Below are 27,043 nucleotides of genomic sequence, written 5' to 3' on the forward strand. Positions count from 1 at the left end.
GTATAAGTTCAAAAAAGCTATCCTATATGTATGTACAAAAGTTGTTTATACACAGGTCTGTACATAAGGGTCTATACATTTATTTCCTCAGAACCCTTAAGGTGCCACCTTTTGGTGAAGACACCAACACTTCATTCACATATCTTACAAAAAAAGACTGTTTCCTGTATTCAGGACTGACAACACTGCATCCTGTATCCAGACCATGTAGGCTCCACTCAATTGGTTAATAAGTTCCTTCCATCATAATGCAGACAACACCAGGTGCCTGGGTGCCCTTAAACAGCTTTGCACAGAGTGCTACAAAGTAAAAGCCCATAAACCAACATGAGATGAGGAAGCAGAGTCCTGACTAGGGTGCCACCAAAAGGTCCAGGCTTAGACAAGCCTGCTGCCCTGCTCACTGTCGGTACTCTAGTTCATCTACACTGATGACTTTGGCGGGCATGGAGGGCAGGGGCTGCTGTAGCACATCTGAGCCAAACCATTTGGCAAGGCCCACGGGGGAGCTGCTCCTCTGGCTGGGGTGGTGCTCTAGCTGGGAGTGCACATGAGGCAGGCCTGACCGGCTGGGCACATTCTGAGGCGTCGTCTGAACGCTGACAGCAGCTGCCTGGGAACCAGACCCTGGAGGATGAAGAACTGAGCGCTGTAGCTGCTGTTGCATCATTGCCAGATGCAGAGGTGTCCCAGGACGAGGGTTTAGGAGAGGGTGACTAGTGGCAGGTAAAGGGTAAAAGGGTTGACCCAGGATTGGGCCAGATAGTCCCTGTAAATGAGTCAGGTCCATCCCAGGAGGAAGCACACCAGCTTGGAGCAAACTTGGAAGATGCTGTGGATGTACTCCCTGGGCCAGCATCCTTTGGACCAACCCTGGGTGAAGCTGGTGAGCAGGCCAAACGATGGGGACATGGGGGACAAGGGGGACTTGGTGGACAGAGCGGAGAAAAGGTGTTCCTGGAATTGGGGATGCCAAGGTGGGTGTTTTTCTCCCAGTTGCTTTAGGTCGATAATCTTGTTCTTTGGTGTAACAATTGGTCTGGGATAGTGGGGTGGAACATGAAAACCGCTGTAGGGTTGATAGTTTGGGATTTGTAGTGGGAGAAGAGTCTCGATCAGCAGTGGGCACAGAGCTGGATGACAGGAGGTTCTCTTCACTGGGCTTCTGAGTGTCCTCTTTACTGTCACCAAGAGCTGCTTTTCCAGATGCTGTCTCCTCCTTGCTTTTCTCTTTGCTCTCGTACATCTTACGAATCACTGAGGTAGGAGTGAAGGAAGGAGAAAGCATGCTTGTGATGGAGGCGGCTGGGGCAGGGGAAGAGGAATTCCCTCCGTGCACAAGTGCTGGTGACTTGGTCACTCACGGTTGCCTGTTTCTGAATCCATCTCTGGTTCTGTCCACCTGCGGCTTGCCAAAACCAGGCTGGTAGAAGTCTGCTGCCTGCACTGCAAGGTCATGTGGCAGGGTCAGTCCCTCCAGAGCCGCCTGTTGCAATTCTAGCTGGCTCATCTGCTGGGCTGTGACAGGGCTCATGGGCTTGCGCATGCCTTGGAATGGATCTCCGAGAAGCTGCTGTGGTCCTGGTGTGAAACCAATTGGTGATGGTATTCTGGGACGAAGGTAGTCTGCTGAGGCTGCTCTCGTCTGAAACACCTGTGACAAGGGAGGAGAGGGTGCTCTTTGGCCCAGTAAAGATGTCGTAGGCTCCAAGCTCCCCATAAGGCCACTCAGAAGATTGGAAGAAGCAGGTCTCTGAACAGGTGGACCCAGAAGTTCCTGCAAGATGTTCTTAGGGACAGGCTGGCTTGGAATCTCAGCAGGTGACATCAAATGGCTTTCAAGCATTCGGCTGACTTTGGGCTGAGAAGGCAAAGTCCCACTTGCCTTCATGGTGCTCACTAGCTTGTTGAATGCAGTCATACCTCCATCTTTTCTGAGCTGTTGATTGCTGGTCACAGTACTCAGGGTCTCCTCTAAATGCTCTGCCATAAAGGGAGTTGAATTCTTCACCTGCTGGTCCACCTTCAAGCCCTTGAGCCCTGCTTCTACCTCTTCCAAGCTCTCTTTAAGCTTTTCTTTATTTGCAGAAAGGCTGGAAAGGAGAGGTTTTAAATCCACTTTGGCTTTCTGTAGCATTTCTAGAATATCCACTTTATTTTCAGCATGGTCTTCTAATGGTATAGGAGCAAAATAATTCCCCGAGTTCTGTCCAGGAGAGAGGATGGCTTGTTCCAGACCTGCAAGTCTCTCCAGCTCTTCATGCGGTGTTGACCCAAGACTGCTGGATCGGCTTCCTGATCGGCTCGGGTTAGAGAACCACCTACTGAATCGACTGGCAGAGACTGACCCTTCTCCCAAAACATCTTCTATCATCTAAGCCAAGCATGGCACCTTATCAAGGTTAAAGAACTCATTAAAGTCAAATTCTCCTGGGGACTGCTCCGGCAAGATGGCATCCCTTGGCACTTCCTGATCAGCAGCAGGTTCCTGTTCAAGGATGACATCCACCTCTTTGGCCACTCCTGCATTGCACTCGACCATGCCTTCCTTCACAGAGGCTGTCCGTCGCCTTGTTCTCTCTCTCCCCTTATGGTCTTCTTCCAGTATCTTATCATCAAAGCCAGTCAGCTCAATGGTTTCAGACTGACTTGTGGGTCCAGCTGAGAACCATTCTGGTTCTTCTTCTGTGCAGGAATCGTTTCTTCTACGCTCAAAGACACGCTTACTATCCACAAACTCCCTCCTGAAACGCTTGTCCTTGTAGTCCCTCTCTCGGTCTCTGTCTCTCAAGTCTCGCAGGTCCTTATCGCTAAGACGGTGGTCCTTCTCAAAGGTCCGAGCAGAGATTATCCTCCCACTGCCAATCCTTCGTCCACCAAGCAGGCGGAGCCCATCATTGTCTTTCTCCAATGGGCTTCCTGAGCGCCGGGAGCTAACAGCAGCTGTCACGTGGCAGCCCCCTCCAAAGCTTCGTCTCTGTGGGCTGAGAACAGCATCTAAGTCATCTTCTTTCACACGCTCTCGAGGATCTACTATCCTGCGCACCAGGGAAGGTCGATCTGTATCTAACTCTTTCTTCAGACTTTCCATTGGTGAACTCCGTCCTGAAGCTGGGTAGAGGGAGGCATGCCACTTCTCAGGGTCCCAGACACCATCACTGTCGTATTTCTCAGAGAGGCATGAAGGCCTTTGTTTGGAATGAGGGCGTTCTTTAATATCCAAGAGATCCTCTTTTGTATAGCGATGCGGGGATTTGGAGGCCGGTTGCTTCTTCAGGTCAAGGAAGGCATCTCCATTTTCTGTTTCACCCACACTTCTATCCATGGCTCCTTGGTCTACAGTTCTTTGCACTCGGTGCCTCGGCCACAGCTCCCCTGCCCGCCGCCCGCGCCGGTCCGAGGGCTGCTCCGCGCGGCCTTCTCTCTCCCCGCCCCCCACCCGCTCAGATTGTCTCCCTTCAGCCGCCGTAACCGCAGCCCAGCCCTCCGCCCCTCCTCCCCGGCCCCCTCCCCCTTAATGACGGGGGCTTATTAATATGGTTTATATTGACTTGCCTCCCAGGGCAGAGAGCAGAATAGAGAAGGGTACAGAATGGACCTGGAAGAGACATCTGAAGATGTCCAGCCCACTACTTCACTCCATTTCTCCCTAGCACTCAAGCAGTACTTGTTGAATGAAAATGTATTATTCACTGGTGATTGTCCATTGAATAAAGCTTTTAAATATGCTATATAAGCTATGTTTCCTTAAAAAGAACTCCTCTGACGGGGGTCAGAAGGAGTCGGGAGTCACACAGGTCATCCAACGGAGACACTAAGGAGGCTTACATGAGCTCAATATGGTGAATAAGTGATGAGGTGTCTTCCATGCCTCCCGTTCTGCTGTATAGAACTTAAGGTTGGTTATCATATTCACCAAGACAGAGAAGTATGAAAAAAAGGAGGTGGGGTCATGGGTAGGCATTGCACTGAGGGTCTCCCCACAACCTAGATGCTTTGCAGGTGACTTGTGATGAGTTGATCGGTGATATCTGATGTATAACATAGATGTTTCTGATAAAAGAAACAATGGGGGGAAAAAGTCACACATATGTCATACTCTGAAGGGTAAGGGAGTATTAAATGTTTAAATATCCATCCTACATACTTGTATCCACCATGAATAAATCAAGCAAGGCTTCTCGTGAGACCCTTCATCTCCCTGGCAAGGGTTCATTAAAGAAAAGCTCTTTGAGGAATAAACAGTAGTAGAACTTCTGATTCCTTAGTTTTCTAAATTACTTGTGTCACTTGGGGACTTGTATGCAGCAATAAGAAGAGCATTACTTCTTTTGTTAGAGCTTCCCAGATTCCCCAAAGTTGGTACAATTAGAGGAAAAGATAAAACAATGGGGCAGAAGAGCAAACATCTGTTTTACTTGTGAAAACTGAGGAATTCGTGTTGATGGAGAATTTATTAACAAATAATGTATTTGCTAATTCTAGTAGCACCTCCCAGGCCACCCCCAAGAAAAAAATAAACAAAAAAAGCTATCAGGGTAACATATCATCAGGAGACCGAATGGAAAGTCCTAGAAGAAGCCTTTGAGAAGGTCTTTCACACCCACACCAAGTTTCATTAAGAATCTCTTTCACTGATGATACCTATCTGTCTTTATTTTCCTGAAAGGGAACATGGTGATAAACAAGGTTGAGAGAAGATAGAGACAGACTGAAGTAGACTGAGTTGCTATGGTTTTTGAAATTTAATCCTAACCATAGAAACATCACCTTATATACTCTAGTATCACTCTTCCAATCTATTTTCATCCTGTTACAAACCTCTTTCCTCTGAAAGAAAATCAGTTATGTTACTATGCTTGATCTCCAATTTAAGAAGTTATAAAAATAATCTCTGAAAAGGATCTTCAGGTTCCTGGAAAAAATCTGTTTGCTACTGGGGCCCCATTCCATATGCTTCCCATTTAGGGGCAGATCCAAGTATTGTGAACTTTGAAGCTTATACAGTGAAGGCAGGGGAGCCTTTTAAGTAAATAAATTTCAAAATACCACAAACAAATAATTTGACAGTTATCACAAAAATCACAAAATCCAGAAAAGTTGCACACGTTTTCAAGTAATTACTAGACATGCTTCTTTCAGGTCTAGTAATGACGTTTGGCATTTTGTTTTGTTTTGGCTTATACACTTTGGGTGCCTCTTCATATTTCAAGGATCTTATATCGCTTTCTATGGGAAGACTAGAAAGATAATGCAAAGTTTCCTCTATGAGGGTCGATCAAAGTTTTATTGTTGTTTCTCCTCTATCCACATGTTTTCTGCACCACATGCTCTAGGACATGTGCATATCACAAAATGACCTCTGTCCATGTACTCATCACACTGGGTATGCAGGCTCAGTGAGCAGCAGGAAGATTTCTGGAAGAACAGTCCTTCACCAGGACAGTAGAAATAACTTAATTATACAATGAAGTAACTTCCAACCACATGTGACCATATGAAATTGCCAATGTTCCATCATCTTCAACCTCCAAAAATGGCAATTTCATATGTTTCACACTAATATATCCCACTAAGCCCAAAATAAAGGTATCTCCAACTCAGCATCCCATTAGCCAGATTCCAAAATTGACCATAGCCACTCTAACACAATTTGTGCTAGGGGAAATATGACAGAGAGGAGTAGGTGTGCAAAAAGATCACAATCTTACCTAATTATGTTTAAAACATCCTAATTGCAAATTTTACATACGATCATATGAATAAGGCCTAAGGTCTTGGAAAAATCCTGGGAAAATAAGGGGCCCTGAAGCCTAAGGTCCATTAACTTCACAGTATATCACCTCTGTAGTCCCAATCCAATCAATGAAAGTTTTGTCAACTGAGCAGTCCCAGGGAAATCTACAAGGCACATCGGAAAAGTAAACACTTCTCCTTTCTCCCAAAGAAATAGTTTCCACATGTCACATAGAAATGATTTCCAATTTATAGGCACAAGCAGAGCAGGCTTCATCCATCCATTACCGGATTCAAACAATCCTGTCCAAAATGATGAAAATTTCTGTGAAACAAAGAGTCCTTTGTTAGCACGGAAATCTCATCTCTCTATCATTATTCCCTAAGGCAGTCATCAGTTGCATGTTCTGTACACCAGGCATCCTGCCCTCATGTGAGCACTTGTGAAACACAGCACCCGCGGACAAAAATGTTCTCAACGCAAGACATAAACCTGTGGTTTATGTGGACTCTGACACCAGGCTATTTGCTAACTGGACCTATGGTGAAATAAGTCTTGGCCATATGCTTTTCAAATCTAACTCAAAATGCCACACAAAGAACAAAGTTCAGCTAGAGCCCTCAACCCATTTTAGTAAGACTCTTTTTATTTCTCCCATGCTTTTACAGATAAATCTCTTCAGTACAGACCAATGCTTTACAAAGGCAAACTGTTTATCTGCTGAATTATGCTGAGTTGGCAGCACTGCTTAGAAGAACTGTGCTGAGTCTACACGATGGCCACCATCTGTTGCAGAGCTTCTAGGAACACTGTCTTCAGCATGAAACATGGTGTTAGCCCTGACCATTAAAGGATTGCTGTGCAAGTTAAAGCCAATAATAAAAATTTATTCCAGAAGGTCATTAACACCTGGCTTCATTGCAGTAATTGAGAACACAGCTGCATAAGGAAAATAAATAAAACTGTATGACATGTATACACTGACGTGTATAAAATTGATGACTAATAAGAACCTGCTGTATAAAAAAAATAAAATAAAGTGCACAATTCAAAATAAACAAATAAATAAATAAAGTATATTTCTTGTGGACAAAAAAAAACCTGTCTCATGTTCACTCCATTTATATTTCCAAGATATCAAATATAATCAACATACACTGTAGATTCAGATAAGGCAGAACCTCAGCTATGCCGCTGGTTGATAAGTTGGCATTGATAAGAGTAATAACACCAACCAACAACGAGTATTAAAACTTTTATTTATTGAGGGATTACTATGTGCCAGGCTGCTTCAGACATATAGTGTCTTGATTCTCAAATAACCCAAGGCAAACTATTTTAACCCTCTAAGTTTCATTTTTCTCATCTTTAAAACAAAGATACTTTCACTAATTTGTAAGATTTCGGTAAAAACTAAAGATAATATAGTCAAAGTATTGAGTATTCAATATCAGATGTATGAAATAATAAAATATTATTAAACTCAAAGTTTATATTGACTGTGTATATTCTGAAGTATTAGCCATAGATCAAACACGTCAAACATACAGAAAACTTCAAGCATCTCATCAGGTGACCTAGGACACTGCCTTGCTGGTAACGCAGATTTGAGGAGTAAGCTAACAAAAGACGAAGCAGAGCAGCTGTATGGGGCACAGCATCATTTAAATCAGTCAGCATGTATTAAAAGCCTTCTCAAGTATAGCAAGAAACTGCAAAGAAAGTAATAACACAGTCCTTCTGAAACAGTATTTTAAGATTACAGAACATATACAGGTATCTCATTAGTCTGTTATCTGGAGCAATGCATAAAAGAATAATACTGAAATAAGTAGCAAAACAAAATATTAGTCAAAACACTTGGAAATCAGTGATCTATGAAGAGTGACAGCTGAGAAACATTTGTAATTTTCAGACTAAAATCCACCTTTAACATGAAAGTAATAACTATGTGCTAAGTGACAAGGTTAGCTAGTGGTTTTATCTCAAACAGTCAACATTACCCTATGGAGAGTTAATGCCATGCTCTCCGTGTACCACCCTTCTCTTTATCCCCTGCCCTGGAACTATTAGTCTAAATACCTCAAACGTAGATAGAAGAAAGGGCATATACTAGCTCCACTGCTCAACAAATTTTCATAATGGTCTTATAAATTGAGCATAAAAAATTGTAACTAAGATAAAAATGACTAATAATGGAAAATCAAATTTACCAGAATATTCTGTTTATCACCAACTAAATCAGACCAAAAGGTCTTGCTTAAATCATGAACATGAATATTCAAAAACAAGGGAGAGGGCTTCCCTGGTGGCACAGTGGTTGAGAGTCCGCCTGCCGATGCAGGGGACACGGGTTCGTGCCCCGGTCCGGGAAGATCCCACATGCCGTGGAGCCGCTGGGCCTGCGCGTCCAGAGCCTGTGCTCCGCAACGGGAGAGGCCACAGCAGTGAGAGGCCCGCGTACCGCAAAAAAAAAAAAAAACAAGGGAGATAAGAAAGCTTACCAGAAAAAAACGTTTTAAAAACATCACCCTCGGGCTTCCCTGTTGGCGCAGTGGTTGAGAGTCCGCCTGCCAATGCAGGGGACACGAGTTCGTGCCCCGGTCTGGGAGGATCCCACATGCCGCGGAGCGGCTGGGCCCGTGAGCCATGGCCACTGAGCCTGTGCGTCCGGAGCCTGTGCTCCGCAATGGGAGAGGCAACAACAGTGAGAGGCCCGCGTACAGAAAAAAAAAAAAAAAAAAAAAAAAAAAAAAAAAATCACCCTCAAATAGTTTAGAAAAAAGGTATATACACACATGTCTATAATATGTATATATATTATACACACACACACACACACATACACACTCAAGAGAGAGAGCGTGAATGATAACATAAATGAAATATTAGCAATTACTGTAGGTAGAGTGTACCCCTTCAACTATTCTTGCAAATTTATTCTAGGTTTGAAATTATTTCCAAATAAAGAGTTATAAAAAGAAAGCTAACAACAAATATTTAAACATAAAATAAAATTTCAAGGTATTTATATATGCCTCTTAAAATTCAAGAAAGATTAATAATATTACAATCATTTTCTAAAGGAGCGCTCAAAAATTTAGAAAAGTTAGTCAGTTAGGAATACTGGTTGAGGACAGAAAACTATAGGGTTTTTTTCCACGCATAATTCTCCTACGTATAAATATGAATCTCTGACAGAAACAACAAAGAAAGTCAAACTTAAAATAATTCTGTTTGGCCAGATACAACATGAGATTGAACAAGGCATCAAGTGACAACAGCCATACTTAAATCTTTTATTTTTTTTCCTTTTACTATCCCCATTGTATTCAAAGCTGCCAGTCTAACATATAATCAAGAATTATACTGCATCCTCTAAGGAGTCCTCCAACTATAGTCATGGCCTCATATATTTCTGGCAAATGCCCCAGATTCTCACAAAGTAGGGAATATCGACACGATTCCATATATTCTACATTAAGGATATACAAAGAGATATTACCGCACTGAGTTTTGGAAATATATATATATATATTAATCAAAGTTTCAGTATGCAATAGCTTCATTTAGCACCAATATACTGGCCATTGACTTCAGTAGATTAGGAATGAGAAGATGCTTCTAAAGGAAATCAGTTTTTGAATTGGTTAAATTAAGCTGAGGTATAAACTTAACGGATCCTAAGTTGCTATATTCAGTCTTAACATTCTAGTTAAAATAAACAGGCCTCTAAGGAGGGAGAAAAAATGCTCATGTATAACTTAAAAGGAGGCTCCTTTGAATATTACTCTTCTTGAAGACAAAGCATTTTCTATGTTTACTAAGCAATTATTGCTAACAAGTCTAGTTTCAGAATGTCCCCTGGAAAATGATTCAGGGGCATCAGAGACTCTTCAACAAATTTAATTAATAGTGCTGACATTCAGTCATTTACTCATTTAGTCCTGAGTAAATATTAAAAAGTGCTCAGAGTAATAACAGACACCTCTCTGCATAAGCAGCATGAGGTCCAGACTTTAGATTTAATATATCTTATAATTAAATCCCCTTTCCTATTGTTGTCATTAGCACTTTTGTCTAAGTTTAAGACAAATATACCTGGTACTAAATTTTGCTATGTTATGTATGTTGCAATAACAATGTTTCAGTGAAGATATAAGAAAGTATAAAAGCAAATTATTACATTCAGGAGCCTAAACATATAACAATTAACAGATTATCAAATTAATAAATCATTTGATATTCTTTCTATTTGCAAACATGCGAGCTTTTTTTTCCTGCTGGTAACTTGCTGCACAGAAAGTAAATAAATTGTGGAAGAATGAGATATCGGGATGCCCTGTAATCTCCAGATTCCATGCCTCTGCAATTTCCCTCTTAAAAATTGGAAATTAGCATAGTAGTCATAAGTGACCACAGATGGCTCTAAAATGCAGTGAGACTGAATACATTTAATAGATACATACAGACTAAAAAAAAAAAAAAAAAAAAAAGGAAAGCAATGATGATGAAAGAAACCTTCCCTTTCCCCAATTTTGTACACACACAAAATCTTCAGCTATCTCCTCAGTGGTGTATTTTCATTCAATTCCTGCTCACAAACTCCTTAACTGTACACTTTATTGGAAAGGAAATTATTTCCCTGTGGGTGGCAAAAACATTGAGATTCTTCAGGATATTGTTTGAATAAATACTAAAATAACATTCCTTCATAAATAAGTGGTTTTTCATCCTTCTAACACATTCATTGCCAACTACAGCTTTGTGTGCAAGAAATAGACTCCCTAGAATGTAAAAGCATACAGATCTTCTTCAACCTAGGATGTGCTTATGCCCTAATAAACTCATCCTAAATTGAAAATATCCTAGAGTCGAAAATGCATTTAATACACCTAACCTAACATCGTAGCTTAGCCTAGCCTATCTTAAACGTGCTCAGAACATTTACATTAGCCGGTAGTTGGGCAAACCGTCTAACACAAAGCCTATTTTATAATAAAGTGTTGAATATCTCATGTAATTTATTGAATACAGCACTAAAAGTGAAAACCAGGATGGTTGTATGGGTACAGAATGGTTGTAAGTATATTGGTTATTTACAATCATGATCACGTGGCTGACTGGTAGCTGTAGCTCCCCACCACTGCCCAGCATCAGAAAGTATCCTACAGCAGATTGCAAGCCCAGGAAAAGATCAAAATTCAAAGTATGGTTCCTACTGAATGTGTATCGCTTTTGCACCATTGGAAAGTCAAAAAAATCATAATCATTGAAAGTAAGGGACCATCTATATATGACGCAACACAGTCCCAGCTCACAGCAGTTACACAGGGTTTTGAGCAGACTCAAAAACCCATGCCTTGGGCTTCCCTGGTGGCGCAGTGGTTGAGAGTCCGCCTGCCGATGCAGGGGACACGGGTTCATGCCCTGGTCCGGGGGGATCCCACATGCCGCGGAGTGGCTGGGCCCGTGAGCCATGGCCGCTGAGCCTGTGCATCCGGAGCCTGTGCTCCGCAACGGGAGAAGCCACAACAGTGAGTGCGAGACCCGCGTACAGCAAAAAAAAAAAAAAAAAAAAAAAAAGCCTTTCCTTTACACTGAGATTACAATCACGGTATTTTTTAAACAATAAGAAAAAGAAGTACAATGGTGATTCAGGGAGAAGAGAGATAGTACGTCGTGTTTGTGTGGGGTTAAAAGAGAACCCAAGGAGCCTAAGGTGAGGGGTAAAATGTAAAATGTAAGCTGAGCCTGGAAAGAAGTGTAGCTATTAACAGACAAATGAATAACTTTGGTATTCAAGAAGAGTAAGTGAATGAGAAGAGAGGGCAGTAACAGCACAGGTATAATCTCCTAAAGGCTCAATGACTGTGGCTTGTGTAGATTACAAGAACATATGAGGACTGGGGCAGACAGTGGTGGGAACAGAAAGCAGAGATAAAGAGGTCTTTGCAAAGATGAGATTCTGAAGGCTTCTGACCAGGATGAAACAAATTCAGAGCTGCAATGAACTAGAGTGAGAAAATACCAAAGGCTGGAGAAAAGTTAAGACAGAATTTCAAGTTACAAGGAAAGGGGTAGTGAAGGCCAAATTCAGGTCAGAGAAGCAGTGGGAATGGAAATTGGCTGGTTCTAATGCAACTCTCAGCCATAAAGTCTACATTCTAATTAAATGTGACCTTCACTACACAGAGCTAAGTGAGGGTGGCATAAGAAACTTTAGTCAATACACATTTCCAAAATAAACCTGCATGACACAGCTGAAATAACAAAGGTAGGGAAGAATCGTAGTGCTGTGAAAGACTGAAAAACAGCTAAAGTGCCTGGTAAAAGAGCAGCTACAAATTTGGAATATAATAAACCACCATGAATATTATACCCAGCCACATGTTATAAACTGTTCTTAATGTCATTCTTGTGGAAACCTAGAATTAAACAAACTGGAATCAGCTTCAACTCTCTCCCCTAAGGTATTACTAAAGTCCGTGTTATGAGAACAGAACAAAATAAAGAAGCCCTGTTACTTATTGTTACTCCCTTTACAACCCCTCCTAATAGCCAACGCCAACCGCCCGACTCCTCCCAAAAAAGAGTTCTAAGACATAAATGTGTTAGACTCAATTATATTCTAAAATAATTGGTACTTTACAGAAATCACTGTGTATAAAATTTCAAAATAACGAAGCAGAAGAATTTTTGGTCGTGTTCTGGAAAATTCTTACTTCTATAACCTCAAGCCTCTGCAAATCAAAGGCATTTTATAATGTACAGATTATTTCCCTCAAATCAGTGTTTCCCAAAATGTGGCAGGTGATGTAACAGATGACTTCAAGTGATTCCTGAGTAACATTTTCCATAGCCCTTTTCATTCTATTTATTTTAATGTGTACTGAAAAAAATACGGACCATTACATATTTCCCTTTTAAATATATTTGACAGGTATTTGAATAAAAATACTAAAGTTATACAAGTGACAAACAGATATTGCCAGTGACACAATAAAGACTTAAATATGGACTTCCGGGTAAGATGGCGGAAGAGTAAGACGCGGAGATCACCTTCCTCCCCACGGATACACCAGAAATACAACTACACATGGAACAACTCCTACAGAACACCTACTGAACGCTGGCAGAAGACCCCAGACCTCCCAAAAGGCAAGAAACTCCCCACATACCTGGGTAGGGCAAAGCGGAGAGATTCCCGCACAGAGGAGCGGTGCCGAGCGGCACTCACCAGCCCGAGAGGCTTGTCTGCTCGCCCGCCGGGGCGGGCGGCGCTGGAAGCTGAGGCTCGGGCTTCGGTCAGAGCGCAGGGAGAGGACTGGGGCTGGCGGCGAAAACTCAGCCTGAAGGGGGCTAATGTGCCACAGCTAGCCGGGAGGGAGTCCGGGAAAACTCTGGAGCTGCCGAAGAGGCAAGAGACTTTTTCTTCCCTCTTGGTTTCCAGATGCGCGAGGAGAGGGGATTAAGAGCGCTGCTTAAAGGGGCTCCACAGACGGGCGCGAGTCGCGGCTGAAAGCGCGGAGCCCAGAGACGGGCGTGGGACGCTGGGGCTGCTGCTGCCGCCGCCAAGAAGCCTGTGTGCGAGCGCAGGTCACTGTCCACTCCGTCCTTCCGGGAGCCTGTGCAGCCCGCCACTGCCGGGGTCCCGGGATCCAGGGGCGGCTTCCCTGGGAGAACGCACGGCGCGCCTCGGGCTGGTGCAACGTCACGCCGACCTCTGCCGCTGCAGGTTCGCCCCGCACTCCGTGCCCCTCGCTCCTGCCTGGCCTGAGTGAGCCAGAGTCCCCGAAGAGGCTGCTCCTTTAACCCTGTCCTGTCTGAGCGAAGAACAGACGCCCTCCGGCGACCTACACGCAGAGGCGGGGCCAAATACAAAGCTGAGACCCGGGAGCTGTGAGAACAAAGAAGAGAAAGGGAAACCTCTCCCAGCAGCCTCAGAAGCAGCAGATTAAAGCTCCACAATCAACTTGATGTACCCTGAATCTGTGGAATACATGAATAGAAAACAAATCATCCCAAATTGAGGAGCCAGGAGTCAGTGCTGTGCCTCTGAGGTGGGAGAGCCAACATCAGGACACTGGTCCACAAGAGACCTCCCAGCTCCACATAATGCCAAAGGGCGAAAATCTTCCAGAGATCTCCACCTCAACACCAGCACCCAGCTTCACTCAACGACCAGCAAGCTACAGTGCTGGACACCCTATGCCAAACAACTAGCAAGACAGGAACACAACGCCACCCATTAGCAGAGAGGTGGCCTAAAATCATAAAAAGTCCACAGACACCCCAAAACACACCACCAGATGTGGACCTGCCCACCGGAAAGACAAGATCCAGCCTCATCCACCAGAACACAAGCACTAGTCCCCTCCACCAGGAAGCCTACACAACCCACTAAACCAACCTTAGCCACTGGGGACAGACACCAAAAACAACGGGAACTACGAAACCGCAGCCTGCAAAAAGGAGACCCCAAACACAGTAACATAAGCAAAATGAGAAGACAGAAAAACACACAGCAGGAGAAGGAGCAAGATAAAAACCCACCAGACCTAACAAATGAAGAGGTAATAGGCACTCTACCTGAAAAAGAATTCAGAATAATGATGGTAAAGATGATCCAAGATTCTATTTCCAAGATCCAAAATCTTGGAAATAGAATAGACAAAATGCAAGAAACAGTTAACAAGGACCTAGAAGAACTAAAGATGAATCAAGCATCAATTAAAAACACAATGAATGAAATAAAAAATACTCTAGATGGGATCAATAGCAGAATAACTGAGGCAGAAGAACGGATAAGTGAGGTGGAAGATAAAATAGTGGAAATAACTGCTGCAGAGCAAAATAAAGAAAAAAGAAGGAAAAGAACAGAGGACAGTCTCAGAGACCTCTGGGACAACATTAAACGCACCAACATTCGAATTATAGGGGTTCCAGAAGAAGAAGAGAAAAAGAAAGGGACTGAGAAAATATTTGAAGAGATTATAGTTGAAAACTTCCCTAATATGGGAAAGGAAATAGTTAATCAAGTCCAGGAGGCACAGAGAGTCCCATACTGAATAAATCCAAGGAGAAATACGCCAAGACACATATCAATCAAACTGTCAAAAATTAAACACAAAGAAATCATATTAAAAGCAGCAAGGGAAAAACAACAAATAACACACAAGGGAAACCCCATCAGGATAACAGCTGATCTCTCAGCAGAAACTCTACAAGCCAGAAGGGAGTGGCAGGACATAATTAAAGTGATGAAGGAGAAAAACCTGCAACCAAGATTACTCTACCCAGCAAGGATCTCATTCAGATTTGATGGAGAAATTAAAACGTTTACAGACAAGCAAAAGCTGAGAGAGTTCAGCACCACCAAACCAGCTTTAAAACAAATGTTAAAGGAACTTCTCTAGGCAAGAAACACAACAGAAGGAAAAGACCTACAATAACGAACCCAAAACAATTAAGAAAATGGGAATAGGAACATACATATCGATAACTACCTTAAATGTAAATGGACTAAATGCTCCCACCAAAAGACACAGATTGGCTGAATGGATACAAAAACAAGACCCATATATATGCTGTCTACAAGAGACCCACTTCAGACCTAGAGACACATACAGACTGAAAGTAAGGGGATGGAAAAAGATATTCCATGCAAATGGAAACCAAAAGAAAGCTGGAGTAGCAATTCTCATATCAGACAAAATAGACTTTAAAATAAAGACTACTAGAAGAGACAAAGAAGGACACTACATAATGATCAAGGGATCGATCCAAGAAGAAGATATAACAATTGTAAATATTTATGCACCCAACATAGGAGCACCTCAATACATAAGGCAAATACTAACAGCCATAAAAGGAGAAATCGACAGTAACACAATCATAGTAGGGGACTTTAACACTCCACTTTCACCAATGGACAGATCATCCAAAATGAAAATAAATAAGGAAACACAAGCTTTAAATGATACATTAAACAAGATGGACTTAATTGATATTTATAGGACATTCCATCCCAAAACAACAGAATACACATTTTTCTCAAGTGTTCATGGAACCGTCTCCAGGATAGATCATATCTTGGGTCACAAATCAAGCCTTGGTAAATTTAAGAAAATTGAAATTGTATCAAGTATCTTTTCCGACCACAATGCTATGAGACTAGATATCAATCACAGGAAAAGAGCTGTAAAAAATACAAGCACATGGAGGCTAAACAATACACTACTTAATAACGAAGTAATCACTGAAGAAATCAAAGAGGAAATTTAAAAATACCTAGAAACAAATGACAATGGAGACACGACGACCCAAAACCTATGGGATGCAGCAAAAGCACTTCTAAGAGGGAAGTTTATAGCAATACAATCCCACCTTAAGAAACAGGAAACATCTCGAATAAACAACCTAACCTTGCACCTAAAGCAATTAGAGAAAGAAGAACAAAAACATCCCAAAGTTAGCAGAAGGAAAGAAATCATAAAAATCAGATCAGAAATAAATGAAAAAGAAATGAAGGAAACAATAGCAAAGATCAATAAAACTAAAAGCTGGTTCTTTGAGAAGATAAACAAAATTGATAAACCATTAGGCAGACTCATCAAGAAAAAAAGGGAGAAGACTCAAATCAATAGAATTAGAAATGAAAAAGGAGAAGTAACAACTGACACTGCAGAAATACAAAAGATCATGAGAGATTACTATAAGCAACTCTATGCCAATAAAATGGACAACCTGGAAGAAATGGACAAATTCTTAGAAATGCACAACCTGCCAAGACTGAATCAGGAAGAAATAGAAAATATGAACAGACCAATCACAAGCACTGAAATTGAAACTGTGTTAAAAAATCTTCCAACAAACAAAAGCCCAGGACCAGATGGCTTCACAGGTGAATTCTATCAAGCATTTAGAGAAGAGCTAACACCTATCCTTCTCAAACTCTTCCAAAATATAGCAGAGGGAGGAACACTCCAAAACTCATTCTACGAGGCCACCATCACCTTGATACCAAAACCAGACAAGGATGTCACAAAGAAAGAAAACTACAGGCCAATATCACTGATGAACATAGATGCAAAACTCCTCAACAAAATACTAGCAAACAGAATCCAACAGCACATTAAAAGGATCATACACCATGATCAAGTGGGGTTTATTCCAGGAATGCAAGGATTCTTCAATATACGCAAATCAATCAACGTGATACACCATATTAACAAATTGAAGGAGAAAAACCATATGATCATCTCAATAGATGCAGAGAAAGCTTTTGACAAAATTCAACACCCATTTATGAAAAAAACCCTGCAGAAAGTAGGCATAGAGGGAACTTTCCTCAACATAATAAAGGCCATATATGACAAACCCACAGCCAACATCGTCCTCAATGGTGAAAAACTGAAACCATTTCCACTAAGATCAGGAACAAGACAAGGTTGCCCACTCTCACCACTCTTATTCAGCCTAGTTTTGGAAGTTTTAGCCACAGCAATCAGAGAAGAAAAGGAAATAAAAGGAATCCAAATCGGAAAAGAAGAAGTAAAGCTGTCACTGTTTGCAGATGACATGATACTATACATAGAGAATCCTAAAGATGCTACCAGAAAACTACTAGAGCTAATCAATGAATTTGGTAAAGTTGCAGGATACAAAATTAATGCACAGAAATCTCTGGCATTCCTATATACTAATGATGAAAAATCTGAAAGTGAAATCAAGGAAACACTCCCATTTACCATTGCAACAAAAAGAATAAAATATCTAGGAATAAACCTACCTAAGGAGACAAAAGACCTGTATGCAGAAAATTATAAGACACTGATGAAAGAAATTAAAGATGATACAAATAGATGGAGAGATGTACCATGTTCTTGGATCGGAAGAATCAACATTGTGAAAATGACTCTACTACCCAAAGCAATCTACAGATTCAATGCAATCCCTATCAAACTACCACTGGCATTTTTCACAGAACTAGAACACAAAATTTCACAATTTGTATGGAAACACAAAAGACCCCGAATAGCCAAAGCAATCTTGAGAACGAAAAATGGAGCTGGAGGAATCAGGCTCCCTGACTTCAGACTATACTACAAAGCTACAGTAATCAAGACAGTGTGGTACTGGCACAAAAACAGAAAGATAGATCAATGGAACAGGATAGCAAGCCCAGAGATAAAGCCACGGACATATGGTCACCTTATCTTTGATAAAGGAGGCAGGAATGTACAGTGGAGGAAGGACAGTCTCTTCAATAAGTGTTGCTGGGAAAACTGGACAGGGACATGTAAAGGTATGAGATTAGATCACTCCCTAACACCATACACAAAAATAAGCTCAAAATGGATTAAAGACCTAAATGTAAGGCCAGACACTATCAAACTCTTAGAGGAAAACATAGGCAGAACACTCTATGACATAAATCACAGCAAGATCCTTTTTGACCCACCTCCTAGAGAAATGGAAATAAAGACAAAAATAAACACATGGGACCTAATGAAACTTAAAAGCTTTTGCACAGCAAAGGAAACCATAAACAAGACCAAAAGACAACCCTCAGAATGGGAGAAAATATTTGCAAATGAAGCAACTGACAAAGGATTAATCTCCAAAATTTATACGCAGCTCATGCAGCTCAATAACAAAAAAACAAACAACCCAATCCAAAAATGGGCAGAAGACCTAAATAGACATTTCTCCACAGAAGATATACAGACTGCCAACAAACACATGAAAGGATGCTCAACATCTTTACTCATTAGAGAAATGCAAATCAAAACTACAATGAGATATCATCTCACACCAGTCAGAATGGCCATCATCAAAAAATCTAGAAACAATAAATGCTGGAGAGGGTGTGGAAAAAAGGGAACACTCTTGCACTGCTGGTGGGAATGTGAATTGGTACAGCCACTATGGAGAATGGTATGGAGGTTCCTTAAAAAACTACAAATAGAACTACCATATGACCCAGCAATCCCACTACTGGGCATATACCCTGAGAAAACCATAATTCAAAAAGAGACATGTGCCAAAATGTTCATAGCAGCCCTATTTACAATAGCCCGGAGATGGAAACAATCTAAGTGTCCATCATCGGATGAATGGGTAAAGAAGATGTGGCACATATATACAATGGAATATTACTCAGCCATAGAAAGAAACGAAACTGAGCTATTTGTAATGAGGTGGATGGACCTAGAGCCTGTCATACAGAGTGAAGTAAGTCAGAAAGAGAAAGACAAATACTGTATGCTGACACATATATATGGAATTTAAGAAAAAAAAATGTCATGAAGAACATAGGGGTAAGACAGGAATAAAGACACAGACCTACTAGAGAATGGACTTGAGGATATGGGGAGGGGGAAGGGTAAGCTGTGACAAAGTGAAAGAGCGGCATGGACATATATACACTACCAAACGTAAGGTAGATAGCTAGTGGGAAGCAGCCGCATAGCACAGGGAGATCAGCTCGGTGCTTTGTGACCGCCTGGAGGGGTGGGATAGGGAGGTTGGGAGGGAGACGCAAAAGGCCGGGGATATGGGAACATATGTATATGTATAACTGATTAAATTTGTTATAAAGCAAAAAAAAAAAATCCTCAACAAAATACTAGCAAACAGAATCCAACAGCACATTAAAAGGATGATACACCATGATCAAGTGGGGTTTATCCCAGGAATGCAAGGATTCTTCAATATATGTAAATCAATCAATGTGATACACCATATTAACAAACTGAAGGATAAAAACCTTGATCAAAAATATGATCATCTCAATAGATGCAGAAAAAGCTTGTGACAAATTTCAACACCTATTTATGATAAACACTCTCCAGAAAGTAGGCATAGAGGGAACCTATCTCAACATGATAAAGGTCATATATGACAAACCCACAGCCAACATCATTTTCAATGGTGAAACACTGAAACCATTTCCACTAATATCAGGAACAGGACAAGGTTGCCCACTCTCACCACTATTATTCAACATAGCTTTGGAAGTTTTAGCCGCAGCAATCAGAGAAGAAAAAGAAATAAAAGGAATCCAAATCAGAAAAGAAGAAGTAAAACTGTCACTATTTGCAGATGACATGATACATGATTCTTTAGAGAATCCTAAGATGCTACCAGATAACTACTAGAGCTAATCAATGAATTTGCTAGAGTAGCAGGATACAAAATTAATGCACAGAAATGTGTTGCATTCCTATACACTAATGATGAAAAATCTGAAAGAGAAGTTAAGGAAACACTCCCATTTACCACTGCAACAAAAAGAATAAAATACCTAGGAATAAACTTACGTAAGGAGACAAAAGACATGTATGCAGAAAACTATAAAGACACTGATGAAAGAAATTAAAGATGATACCAACAGATGAAGAGATATACTATGTTCTTGGATTGGAAGAATCAATACTGTGAAAATGACTATACTACCCAAAGCAATCTGCAGATTCAATTCAATCCCTATCAAACTACCAATGGCATTTTTCACAGAACTAGAACAAAAAATTGCACAATTTGTATGGAAACACAAAAGACTCTGAATAGCCAAAACAATCTTGAGAAAGAAAAACAGAGCTGGAGGAATCAGGCTCCCTGACTTCAGACTATACTACAAAGCTACCACCCACAAAAATAAACTCAAAATGGATTAAAGACCTCAATGTAAAGCCAGACACTATAAAACTCTTAGAGGAAAACACAGGCAGAACACTCTATGACATAAGTCAAGCAAGATCCTTTTTGACCCACCTCCAGAGGAAGGGAAATAAAAACAAAAATAAACAAATGGGACCTAATGAAACTTAAAAGCTTTTGCACAGCAAAGGAAATCATAAATGAGATGAAAAGAATCGGAGAAAATATTTGCAAATGAAGCAACTGACAAAGGATTAATCTCCAAAATATACAAGTAGCTCAATATCAAAAAAAACAAACAACCCAATCCAAAAATGGGTGGAAGACCTAAATAGACATTTCTCCAAAGAAAATATACAGATTGCCAACAAACACATGAAAGGATGCTCAACATCACTAATCATTAGAGAAACGCAAATCAAAACTACAATGAGGTATCACCTCCCACCAGTCAGAATGGCCATCATCAAAAAGTCTACAAACAATAAATGCTGGAGAGGGTGTGGAGAAAAGGGAACCCTCTTGCACTGTTGGTGGGAATGTAAGTTGATACAGCCACTATGGAGGACAGTATGGAGGTTCCTTAAAGAACTAAAAATAGAAATATCACACGGCTCAACAATCCCACTACTGAGCATATACCCTGAGAAAACCATAATTCAAAAAGAGACATATACCACTATGTTCATTGCAGCACTACTTACTATAGCCAGAATATGGAAGCAACCTAAGTGTCCATTGACAGATGAGTGGATAAAGAAGATGTGGCACATATATACAATGGAATATTATTCAGCCATAAAAAGAAATGAAATTGAGTCATTTGCAGTGTGGTGGAGGGATCTAGAGTTTGTCATACAGAGTGAAGTAAGTCAGAAAGAGAAAAACAAATACTGTATGCTAACACATATATATGGAATCTAAAAAAAGAAAATGGTTCTAATGAACCTAGGGGCAGGGCAGGGATAAAGACACAGATGTAGAGAATGGACTTGAGGACACAGGGAGGGGGAAGGGTAAGTTGGGACAAAGTAAGAGTGGCATGGACATATATACACTACCAAATGTAAAATAGATAGCTAGTGGGAAGCAGCTGCATCACACAGGGAGATCAGCTCGGTGCTTTGTGACCACCTAGAGGTGTGGAATAGGGAGGGTGGGAGGGAGACGTAAGAGGGAGGGGATATGGGGATATACGTATGCATATAGCTGATTCACTTTGTTATATAGCAGAAACTAACACAACACTGTAAAGCAATTATACTCCAATAAAGATGTTAAAAAAAAAAGACAAATATGAAAAATAGCTTTAGCATGACACTCTGGACATAGATGTTAATATCCATTAAACTCAGTGGCATACATATTTTTATCAGAATATTACTTTTTAATAATTCTTACTTGGTCTCAGGTTTATGAAGAATAAGTTCTATTACGTTAGTCAGAATTTATATTAGTGTTAAATGTAATATTCATGCCTAGAATGTGTTTTATATTAGCTTGAAAACAAATAAAATATTTCATCTTTCTATTAGATTTGCCATTTTCAAATCTTTTAAGTTGGATTAGGTAATTCAAAAGAGAAATTATAAAAACAGAAGGAGAAAGTACAGATTTAAAGGCAGGAGTGTTGAAAACAATAATTTGATACATTAAAATAATGCTTGGAGGTGCTTCCCTGGTGGCGCAGTGGTTGAGAGTCTGCCTGCCGATGCAGGGGACACGGGTTTGTGCCCCGGTCCAGGAAGATCCCACTTGCCGCGGAGCGGCTGGGCCCGTGAGCCATGGCCGCTGAGCCTGCGCATGTGGAGCCTGTGCTCCTCAACGGGAGAGGCCATAGCAGTGAGAGGCCCGCGTACCACAAAAAAAGTAAATAAATAAAATAAAAATAATGCTTGGATTTTGAAAACACTCAAATTTTAACTTCAAAAAAGGTTAAGCGCTGTTTCTGTAAAGAAAGTGATTTAAATACACACTGGGGAAAGCTTGAAGTAACTCTTTTAAAATTAACTACAGTACAAATTTCTTTTAAAATCGACAGGAAATTAAATAAGAATATATACTAAGGGCGGAAATAAGAACATTAAGTCTAAAAGTATAGGAAACACTGTTTGAAGTAGTCTAAATTTTATTGTAAAGTCGGTTTTTTAAAAGTTTCAAAGATAACTGTGTCTGAAAATATTTCCTAGATAGTTTATAGGATAGGATTTTTATTATTAAAACAGTCACTGAGTTTTGCAAATTTTAGGTAAAATATTAAAATTTTACTTTATGCTATTTCCATTTACATTGAATATACACAGATTTACATATTTGAAGATAAATGTTGAGGCGCTATGTATGAAAAAACCCATACGTATTTAGACTCTATGATGCCTGATATATCCTGGAAGGTAGTTTGGTTTGATGTAAGAATACATGTTTATATGTTGCATTGCAATAGGCCAAACGTGTATTTTTTTTTAAAGTCCTAAGAGTTAAGGTGCTCAATGAATTTTTGTCAAGACATAAGAAAGAAGGTTTGATTTCAGGTTTCAGATTTCACCTATATAGACAGGTGAGGAGATTTCTTTCAAGTTGCAGAAGCCTTTTCCTCAGCAAATATTTTCATATATACATTTTTAATCTAACTATACAGCAAACACCTATCTACTTCTAAGAGTGAAGTTTTAACAGTGTTATATTTATACAATTTTTAAAATAAATTTATTTATTTATTATTTATTTATTTAGTTAGTTTTAATTTATTTTTGGCTGCGTTGGGTCTTCGTTGCTGTGTGCAGGCTTTCTCTAGTTGTGGTGAGCAGGGCCTACTCTGCGTTGCAGTGCACGGGCTTCTCATTGCAGTGGCCTCTCTTGTTGCAAAGCACGGGCTCTAGGCGCACAGGCTTCAGTAGTTGTGGCACACGTGCTCAGTAGTTGTAGCTCGTGGGCTCTAGAGTGCAGGCTCAGTAGTTGTGGTGCACTGGCTTAGTTGCTCCATGGCATGTGAGATCTTCTTGGACCAGGGCTCGTACCCGTGTCTCCTGCATTAGCAGGCAGATTCTTAACCACTGCACCACCAGGGAACTCCCAAAAAACTTCTTTTCTTAAAAGAAAAAAGGATACCTATTTTTTTTAAGCTACTGCTTGCTGATGAAGGAACTGACTTATATACAATTATTTTACTCTCTCATGGACATATTTCCCATTCCTCAGTGATGCTATGCCAAGAAAATGTTAGAGTAGCTTGGGGAGACTCACACTGGGCAACAGTGACAACTACTTGGGTAGATGCTCCAAATAATAGTGACCTTGCCATGTACAAATCATACCTCCTTAACTCCAAAATATCTTGATCTCCTCCAACCCAAATTAAAAGACTATATATTAGGATCCCATTTTTTATTTTTTAACATCAAGGTGTATATTTGTAAATGGGTAGAATTTGTGTTGGAATGATTCATAGTAAACTATTAACAATTTTTACCCTGAGGATCATGGGTGTGAGAGGGCACAAAGGTAAACATATTTTGCTAGATCTTGGGAGTACTTGAATCTTCTATAATGAGAATGAATTCATGTATAATAACTTTTTTTAATGAGTTTTCTCAAAAGCAAAATGCAAATACTCTGCTATGGTCCATAAACACTTAATACAAATATCTTGCTTTATATGACATACATATTGTTTAAAAGTTGTTGTAACAGCTTTAATCATACTCCCAGAAAGGAATTTGCTAGTTAAAGAAATCCTACAGAATTTATTTTGTAGACTTAAAAGCTTTTTAGAAAACAAATATCACTCATAAAATAATGATATATTGAGCTAAGTTTCCATATATGGACTTTATTGAAAGAAAAGAACAATCGAATACCATCAGCACACCACAGTTACTACTGGGAATTTACTGACACTTTCACTTTGATTCCTGTATGAAAATTAATCAGCTGACAGCATTAGAGCATTTAAGACATTTTTAAGAACTTAGAAATTCTCCTAATAGTTATAAAAAATTTATACCATCTTTGAAATGGATTCCATAAATGTTTTACAACTTTTATGAGGGCTACTCTGATTCACTGAAGTAGTATATACAGCAATAGTCGATGAACAGTTAAAGAAATATTTTGAATTTCTCCATTCTGCTTTATTTAATTCTGAGCAGAAATAACTGCACTTTGCTATTTTATGATTGATTTTTCTCATTTATTAACATATCATTTTAAGGAACCAAAAAATGAATCAGATGAAAATTAGTTATTTCATCCAACTAAAATTAAGCTGGTATCATAAAGTTTTCTCATTCATCAATTAGGGTAAATAGCCAAGTGAAATTTTGGCTGATGCTAAAGATTAGCTTGCCCAGGTGTAAGAAATGAACAATGAAAAATTGGAAATGAAAAAGCTGTGATTATAAAATCAATCTCTTTACAGAACTATAATTTCATTCTCAGAAAAACATTTCCTGTTCAATCTAATATCACCTTCGTTGCAATGTGTAGATATAGATACTACGATCTCAAAAAGAATAATACAAGTCTACTAATATATTTAAAAGTATATTTTTAAATATATTATAAATACATCTTTATAAAAACATATGCTTATAGTCATACACTCATATGATTAGGTATATTATTATATATTATAAATGAAACCAGTGTCTTCCTCAACTTTTCAAGGATATTTACCCATCAATATGGCATCAGCTAATAAATCAAAACATGTTTAGTCCTTATTTCTCATACTTTATTAGTAAGTGACATTTCTCAACACATAACCATTTTGACAGGCTGCACCATGATATGGAGAAATAAACTTGAAATAATAAAAAATAGTAAAAGATATCAAAATAAATCCATGTGTTATTACAACAAGCACATGCAAGCCAAGTTACTATTAAGTTATGCTAAATATATTTCTCTTCATTTATCACCACTTCTTAGAATTTGCTCCCCCAATTACCAAGTGAAATACCAATTGACTAGACAGTGTCAACTACATTTTGCATCCAGCATATTTTGTAAAAACATAATTTCTATTTCATTCAACCTCAGACTATTCCAATTCAATCTGAGAAGAAACGTGTTTTTAGGACTGAAGTCCTCACATAGGTAAAATCATATGTATAATCTTAAATAATCATAGAAAAAGTGGGCCCTGAAAAATCCTGTCATTCCTTCACATGGAGTGCAATGGAGCAGTGAGATAGCCAAGGCAAGATTCTGCAGGGCTGTGTACTTCATGGTGCAGAGTTTGAATGATTTCTGCTAATATCCTGAGATAAAAACTGACTCTCCCAAGCAATAGTCCTCATGTAATATATAGGCTAAGGGTCAATGTACAGGTGTGTCCTACCCCAGTTCATCATTTGCACCTGAAACATTTGCATCTTTCTAACAGCTCTTACCAAGACATTATTTTAGTATATGCATGTTGGATGAGGCACACTTTATCTTAAGGAAACTAGATCTTGAATTTCTTATTTCTGCATGTGTTCATCAAATACTTGAATGCCTACTGTGCCAGGAACTCTTTTAGGTTCTGGTCCCTAGAGATAAGCAAACACACAGCAATCCCTGCTCTTGTAGGGCTTCCACTACAGTGAGCAAGAAATACAAGCATAAAAGTAGTTTCACAGTTAAATACATTATTTCTCATCCACTCCCCTAAATTCATAGAGAGAGACTAAGTAACCTGATGAAGGCTACCCAGTTTGTACCAAGAATCAATAGAAAATTCAAGAGCCCACAACTAAAAAGGCACTAAAAATGACTCTAGAGAAAGTGCTAAAAGAACCCATTTCTGTACTATATCCAAGACCAGTGTCTTACCAAGTTAATTTATAAAGATTACTTTATATGAATTTTTTATCTTTTCATTTTCCTTTCTATGAAAAATTTTTAAAAAGAAGAAGAAAAATTAAAGGTATCTTATTAAGGTATCTTCTTAAGTCCTGGTTTTTAAAGAAAAACTTATGACATAAAGAGAATAACAAATCTAGGTATGCTGTTTTTGAATTATACTGAAGGGTCTGTCTAAAAAGATCTGAATAAAAGTACGGTTTAAAATCTACTTCAATGCTCTATCTCTCTCAATTCTTTCTTTTCCAGCAGAATTATTTTATAAAAATACAGTGTAATTTAAGATAAAAAATATGTGTGCTAATATAACTATATTTGACATATAGATTCAGGTTTATAATGTTAATCATAAAATAATGAAATACTTTTCTCATTAACATTAATATAACCCTATAGTAAATAGTTTTCAATAACCTAGGAAAATCTACTTTGGCAAAACTGGTTACACCCACTCATATTTACTTCTAGGTACCCCTACTTCAACGATTGGCCAAATTCAAAATGGCGTGGGAATCAGAAAAGCCCAACGTGGAGTCACAAACAGGAACAGATAACTCCACAGTACAATTTTCATTACCTTTGAGAATAGCTTTGTGGAAATGAGTTGTAGAGATAGTATTTGGGGAGTCAGGGGTAACCTAGGGAGTCCTATAATACTTCATGTTTTGACCAAGGACTGAGGTTCATTTTGCCAAATCTGTGAAATCTGTATTCAGTTTCTGGAGTGGAGCTGTGTGAACACAGAAAGCCACAACCCCAAAATGAACATGAAGCCCTGGCCAGCTCAACTGG

General features: G+C 39.6%; 1 protein-coding gene across 1 annotated transcript; it reads right to left on the reverse strand.

Moving 5' to 3' along the window:
* Nucleotides 1-400: 400 nt before the first annotated feature.
* LOC307057136 (eukaryotic translation initiation factor 4E transporter-like) lies at nucleotides 401-3,346 on the reverse strand (the record flags this gene model as incomplete). Its single annotated transcript, XM_079710194.1, is given in 3 exon segments — nucleotides 401-1,360; nucleotides 1,364-2,374; nucleotides 2,378-3,346. Coding segments are annotated over 3 exon segments (2,919 nt in total). The 5' UTR covers nucleotides 3,326-3,346.
* Nucleotides 3,347-27,043: the final 23,697 nt, after the last annotated feature.

Source organism: Hyperoodon ampullatus (assembly GCF_949752795.1).
Source record: "Hyperoodon ampullatus genome assembly, chromosome: 8".
NCBI classification, from domain to species: Eukaryota; Metazoa; Chordata; class Mammalia; order Artiodactyla; family Ziphiidae; genus Hyperoodon; species Hyperoodon ampullatus.